This window comes from Cladophialophora immunda (genome assembly GCF_000835495.1).
Source record: "Cladophialophora immunda strain CBS 83496 unplaced genomic scaffold supercont1.6, whole genome shotgun sequence".
In the NCBI taxonomy this organism is placed as follows: domain Eukaryota; kingdom Fungi; phylum Ascomycota; class Eurotiomycetes; order Chaetothyriales; family Herpotrichiellaceae; genus Cladophialophora; species Cladophialophora immunda.
The window spans coordinates 2,757,555-2,765,022 of record NW_015622546.1 but is presented as its reverse complement, the minus strand read 5'-3'; the positions used below and the strand labels follow the sequence as shown (position 1 = coordinate 2,765,022).

General features: G+C 46.5%; 1 protein-coding gene across 1 annotated transcript; it reads right to left on the bottom strand.

The window, feature by feature from the left end:
• Window positions 1-2,475: 2,475 nt before the first annotated feature.
• On the bottom strand, window positions 2,476-3,220 carry PV07_10494 (uncharacterized protein; the record flags this gene model as incomplete). Its single annotated transcript, XM_016397828.1, has 2 exons — window positions 2,476-2,839; window positions 2,907-3,220. 2 exons carry the CDS (start codon window positions 3,218-3,220, stop codon window positions 2,476-2,478), a joined length of 678 nt encoding a protein of 225 aa, XP_016245019.1.
• Between the last annotated feature and the right edge of the window lie 4,248 nt (window positions 3,221-7,468).

The following is a 7,468-nucleotide window of genomic DNA, read 5'->3' as shown; positions in this document are numbered from 1 at the left end:
TTTAATAATAGTACTGCCGTAATAGGAATATCATTATTTTACGTAACCTATAGATACTATCTAAACATATTTAAGACACTAAAATTTAAGAAACTAATATCGGAAGAAGTAAGGATTAAGGTTGTTAGAAGGTCTGAGTGTACGGTCGGAGGAGGTCATTTACTAGATACTAAAAGACTTAAGTTGAGATAACTATCTAGGAGGTAGAAGCGTCCTTATATAGATAATAGGTGGTAATAATAGAAGATAAAAGAAATCCCTTGAATCGCTATTAATAAGCGATCACACCACCTAGTATCGCCACTTATACCACGTGATCTAGTACTAGTATAGACTAGTAGTATCCACTAGTCACGTGATAAAGCGCTAGGCCTAATTAGGCCGTACGCCCAAATAGCGATATTCCACAAAGGTTAATAAGATAAAAGAGCTACATAATATAATATAAAAGGAATTATAAAAAATATCAGAAAAAATAATAAAAAGAGAAAATAGAAGAAGATCTAAGGGACTAGACCTTAAAGAGAGAGAGATAGTCTATATAAGAAGAAAAAATATCAAAATAAAACGACTAAGCGATAAACTAGATTATACTAAAATCGGACTATATCGTATTAAAAAGAAACTAGAACTAATTATATATGAACTAGATCTCCTAAAGATACTAGAAATACACTTAGTATTCTATAAATCCCTACTAGAACTATATAGGGATCTAAACGCGAAACTAGGACTAGTGGAGATCGATAAGGAAATAGGAGAACTAAAGTATAAGATTAAGAGGTTAGTTAACTTTAGCCCCGGATCAGAAGCTATTAAGTGTATCGATATATACCTAGTTAAGTAGTTAGGATATGACGATTTAGAGAACACTTAGGAATATAGTGATAACTTACTATCTAGAGTAAAGAAGGAATACTATTAAAGAATAGGTACGCGACCTATTATCCCGAAAGAACTAGAACTAGAAAATAAGACTAATACTAAACGCTAGCGAGGGATAACTAACGTAGGACTCTACGGGATGTAAGAAGTGAAGTTAGAAAAGATATTAGTCTATTAAGGGTTCCTAGTACTGACGCGATACTTAGTATATTAGTTAATAATGGAACCTAATACCTAGGAACTAAGGGAAAACGTACCTAAGACACTTATTATTAAATACTACTAGTACTACATTAGATTATCTAGAATTAAGCCTAGAGATTAGAATAAAGAGCGATAGTACTAAAGAATCATCGATTAGATAACTTAGGGAGCTACTCTATGTCCCTAAACTCGGGAAAAGGGAGGGACGGATCAGAAAAAATAACCGCATTAAAAGCTAGATTATCCTAGATAAAGGGATCTACGTCTATTATCGCTATATCCGCACTATCACTATTATCTAGTAGACCTAAGGCCGCCGCCTCACGATCCGCTATGTCCTCCTAACGTTTCGTTAGGATATCTACTCTTTTATTCATATTAGCGATACGCTACTAAGTTTCTAATAATTACTTAGCTAAGGCTAATATTAAATTTTAGGCCTCCTAGCCTTACTGAATTAACTCCTACTTCTTATTTTCGAGTCGATCAAACTTAGCCTTAGAAAAGTAACTATAATAAGTTATGTTCTTTTTAGTATAGGGACCGTACTTTAAATAACTACGACGGATAATGTAGATAGAGTACGACTTAGTGCACTCTAGGTAGGGATTAGGAGCGCGGGAGCCGAGCTTCATAATAGCGTTACCTAAGTTACGGTATCGTTAGGATCGAGGGGGTTTCGGAACCTTTAGTATAATTAGCTATAAGGAAGAAGTAAAAGGTGGAAGGGAAGGGATACGCTTACCTTAAGTACGTTAAGGGTAACGTATACGTTAGAGGAGGGGGAGGTATTACGAACTGACTATATAGGAGGCTAAGGGGAAAGATAAGGAGGAAGGTCGACCGAGGAGAATATATCAGACGTTAGTATCTTAGTAAATATGTTAGCATAACCTAGCGGGGTAATAGAGTAATATACCTAGATAGGCTCAGAAATATGTTGATATGTTTAATATATCTAATAGAGTAACATATTAAATATGTATCCTAGGTAGTATATAGCCGCACTTAGCTATATAGTTCTCCTCGTAGTTAATAATAGTTACATAGAATCGAGTTCCTCACGATCTTCTACTATACGTATAGGTCTGTATACTATACACTTAGTTTCCAGTCTCAGCTATAGCGTCCCTCCCTACTATATCACTAAGTAAACCACCGCGGGTTTGCCTGTGGACACCTCACGTGTCATATAGCAGCTCGTAACACTAACTAGGACACCGTTACTGCATAACTAACAATACAACCCGTAAAACGAAGGATAGGTTATTCCTGCTAGATAGTTAGGAAAGGATGACCTAGGATGAACCAAACGACGCTTGAGCAACGCGTAATCAAGCGTTTAGGCGCTCATAACCTATTGGATTAATAACTTGATTGATCTATCTAATGGAGAGACTTGCGCGGCAGTTTTAAGTGCCGGCGTGAAAATAACCGGCTAACCTTCCTAACATGGTTAGGGTAACATTCGATCGCGACACTAGATGAGAGTGCGTCGATTCCGGCTTTGGCCACCGAGGCGTGTGCTTGCAACGGGATGCCTGTGTAGTGGAGGGTCGCAGACACATAGATAATTCGGCCGGCAGGGGTGGACGAGTAGGAGTTGTTCTGTTGGACCGAGCTGACTAGATGAGGCAGCGCGAGTTTCGTGATATTGTATGAACCGAGGACATCAATATCGATCACCGACTTGAAGGCGTTCGGGGATAATTTGTGTAGAGGTGACAGGAAATTTCCAGCAGCACCAGCTCTATCGATTCAGTCAGCATGGACCTTGTCAGATGAGAGATGCCTCTTTGATCAGTCAAGATTCTTACATTAGAAAATCCAGACTTCCCAGTTCTTTGACGCAACGCTCAACCGCATTCTTGAGGCTCTCGACTTTGCGAACATCGACACCACCAATACCAAGAACCTTGCAACCTGGGCGGCACGAGGCAATGCGCTGGGCCACAAGTTCCGTCTTCTTAACATTGCGACCCACGACACATGCATCGGCTTTGAGATAGACCAGTGCCTGGACCTGCACCGAGCAGATAGATCCATTTCCTCCCGTGCAAAATACCACCCTGTTTTCGAAGATTCCACGTTTCCAAACTTCAGAGACCACGTTCGTTGTTGAGCTGGCCATATCAGAAGAGGACTACTTACACCATCAGAGATCAAAAGTTGTACAGAACGTTGGCATCATCTCAATATGTTTCTTAGTCAAGTGATGAGCGATATCGATGTGAGGCCCCCGTTGTTCAGCCCCGTCCTAAAGGCTTGAAGAGCCGTCACCAGCCACGTCCATTCGGTTCAAAACCGTCCGACAATTATCCTCGGTCTCTCGAGACTAGAGAGGCCACGGCCGCCGATTGATGGTTCATGACTGGGCAGCAGAGAAGGATGTCCTCCTTCAGAGCTAAAATTCTTCCCCTTCAGATCATTCGGCTCAATCACTAGGCAAGACAAAACACAACTTGCTCATTCACACACCAGATGGGCTTGTTGAGCTAGGTTCGTTCGCAGGGGAAAATTTTGTATTCTATTATCAGGATATGAATGCTCATTGGAGAATGTTCTGATCAAGAACCACATGTTAGAAGTTTGTGGTTTTTTGCACCCTCCGTTCTCTCAAATCTATCACAGCTTCGCTTTGTTGGGACTCGGGCCTTGGTTCGGCAGTTGAGAGTTGACGCCAACATCGATAGGCCGCCACCACGGGTACACATCTGGACCATCATCAGGCAAGGAGCCTGTGAAGGTCGCAGCACGCTTTTCCAGAAAGCTTTGCATTCCCTCCATATTATCTTTCTTACCAAAGAGACCGTGGATAACCTTGGAATCGAGAAGATGAGCCTCCTCTGCGCTGTCCGGGCCACGGTACATAAGGTCTCGCATCAACTTGTTGGACACAATTGATGTCTTTGTCACCATATCGTGCGCAAGCTCCAGTGCTCTCGCAAGGGTTGCTTCAGGAGAAGGCAAGATGTCGGCAAAGAGAGAGCCAAAGTGGGGCGACTCGGCAGGGTAGACGGCCCCGGTGCTCGTCAGAAATATGGCTCTCGAGTGGCCGATGAGACGAGGAAGGAAAAATGACGAGCAAGCTTCCATCACAAGGCCTCGTTGGCCAAAGACAAAGCCGATTTTCGCTTTGGCATAGGCAACACGGATACTCGCAGGAAGGCACATTGTGATGCCCACACCGACTGCTGCCCCATTGATTGCGGCGATGGTAGGCTTGGAGCATCTGTGAATTGCCAGCACTGTCCGACCTCCACTGTGCAGTGTCAAACCCCCCCCCCCCCCCCCCCCCCCCCCCCCCCCCCCCCCCCCCCGAGAAAAGGCATGAACATGACGAAAACACTTACGAGTCTCGGTGGTCAACTTCTCTCTCCTTTTGACCTTCTAGGCCTGCTTGGCCTTTCTTTGCTGCCTTCAACCCCATCTGGAGATCCATCCCCGCACAGAAAGCCTTGCCACTGCCCGTCAAGACGAGACATTTGACGCGTGGGTCGACATCGGCAAGGCTGTAGACCAGTTCGAGATCCTCTCGTGTCCAGTCCGTAAAGGCATTGAGTATTTCTGGCCTGTTAATTTGGATCAAAATGACTGGTGTTGGAGTTGGCGACGACTCGGGCACATGGCAGACCTTGATATGTCGGACTGGGAGGGTGGCATACGAAGCGGGAGGTGAGAGAGCCATGTCGTCCACACGAGACAGTTCTGTTCAACCAGACTATACTTGCATTGAAAATGGGTCAAAAAACTCGACGGCTGTAATGAACTGGGTTCTTTACAAAACATCCGCTGCCTGCAATGTTATTTTCCCGTTATCTCAGCAATGCAAACACGGGACAAGACCCTGCGTGAATACCGGTTCAATCGTCCTCTGTGCTTAGACTGGGATTTGTGGGCGGATAAAAATGACCGAGGTCTGTTTGGACGCTGTCCATTCTGACCTACCGAGCTGGGTACAGCCAACCGAGGTGTCTCACTCCTCAGCTGGGAGCCAGGCATCACAAGACTGCATTTTGACCCGTCAGAGCCCGGTTCTGCGTTCGTGGGTCAAGCACCATGGGCTCGTCGTTGACAGCGAAACAGGAGTTGGATTTCAGGCAGATTTAAGATTCCGGAAAGCTCATGGTGAACGAAGAGATGATTATGGCGGCTAGCATGACATGACTTTTAGCGAGACCAATTGCACATATTGTGCAGTTCGAGAGAACGAAAGAAAAAAGCAGTATCATTTCGTGGCCCTACGCAATGGCCCATTTTCAAAATTCATATCCTCGACCAAGATCCTGTCTCCTGAGGACACAAAATCACAGTGTGTCGTATACCGACCATCTGCAGCGTCACACGAGTCGCAATCCATCATCGACTTGCATCTGACTGCAATTACTCATGAGCACCCTGTTTGCTCATCGTCCTGACTTGGTTTATTATCGTGATTCACCGCTTCTTCAGGCTGATCATCACTATTGATGTTCAATCTCGCAGCAATGTCTCCGGTCATCAACTGGTAGCTATCAGGAACCCACAGGCTGGCAATTGCGCCTAGGAGGCTGAAGGCGATGGTGGTGTAGAATACTGTGCGATAGGCATCGGCAGACGCAAGTTGGTAAGCTCTGGTTCCGACAGCAATGATTTTGGGTGTTGTTCCAGGCACATCTGATAGCGAGGTTCCCGACGACAAGGCCGAGATGAACAAGGGAATGTCGTCCTGGGGCAGGCCAGCAGCAGCCAATGCTTTTGGGACCTGATCCGGAATGGTCTTTCCCAACCGAGTGGAGAGGACAGCCGTATAGATCGCGGTTCCCACAACAGAGATCGCGGTTCGAAAGCTAATACCAAGCTGGCCAGCTGTTCCTTGTCAGTCTTTGCTCCTGGAACCGTCCCAGTGGAGTCAGCATACCAATGCCGATGTCTCGTTGATCCTTAACGAGGAGCGTGGCCATGGCAATTCCAATCACTTCTACATGACCCAGACAGCTTGCTCCGCAGAACAACAGCGCAATCGCCCGGCCTCTAGTGTCAGGAGTACAAGTCGCCATGCCTAGATTGCACAGTCAGGTCCAGAACGTCTTGAGAAGGAGAGAGGAAAGACCCAGCACTTACACGCCAGCAAGGTCCCCCCAACGAGAAAAGATGCAACCATGATAATCTTGGTCCGTTTGAGACCCTTTGCGAGTACGCTCCCGATCATTCCTCCACATCCCATTCCAAGGCCGGGAATACTGGAGGTGACTCCATTGATGGTGGTCGAATTGGTGGAATACATGTTCGCAACCATCTGGGGCCAGATGATCGAGAATCCATAGAAGGCACTGGCGGCAAACCCGAGGCAAGTCACGGCAGCAAGCCACTCCTTGTTAAAGAGACGATGGGGCATTAACGGTTCTTTGAGAGGCACTAGGGCCTCGTAGACCCAGAAGCAGATCAGACAGACTCTGCAAATGACAATGGTTGAAATCACGGCTGCCGAGTGCCATGGATATCGAGATCCTCCCCATAAAAGGCCCATGAGTAGAAGAGAGAGACCACTGATAAAGAGCGCACTTCCGCCAAAGTCGAACTGTTTCAGATATTGAATCTTTCTCTCTCGGCCATGCTTCATCTCGAATGTTGGCGGGTGGTAACAGACCAAGTAGCCACAAAAGCTGACTGCATTGAACGCGACAACCATGTAGTAGACGCCTCTCCAGCCGGCATTCGTGTTTTCCGCAATGCCTTGTGCAATGGCTGCTGAGAAGGCTGTTGGGATGCCAGCGAAGACGAAGATCAGTCCTCCCATTGTGTACCGGTGTTTCATGGGCACCAGCTCTCCGAGAATCACATTGTAACAGGTCTGTGCCGGTGCCGCCAATCCCATCAACGCAGTACCGACAATGAGGGAAGGGATATTCTGTGCACTGGCGTTTACGATGGCGCCGACAAGGGCCACGCCGGCGAGGCAAACCACGATCCACCTGCGTCCAAAGATGTCCATTGCACGGCCGCAGATAGGCATACTCACTGCCCCAGTCAAGTTGAAGACAATCGCAACCCAGTCAATATCGACAGTCGGTCCAAGCGCAGTGTTGATCGTGCCCAGGAGCGGTGCAGCGAAGCTGAACCCGCCAATGCCACATATCGCACTGAGGACGCCCGCGACAAACGTCCCGATGGTTCGGTAGTTGTAAGAATACCCCTTGGGGAGTGCTTCTTCGTGAGTCTGAAATCCACCAATAGTATATGACCCGGCAGAAGGCTCCTTGTTTTCGACGTGAGCAATGCCCGTTTCGACTTCGTTCTTTTGCAGCGACATAATTTGGATGAGAAGAGCCTCCCAGGAGTCCTGTGTGTCTAAGTCGGCCTAGCAAGCTGGACTGGACAGTGGTAGTTCAGAAATTTC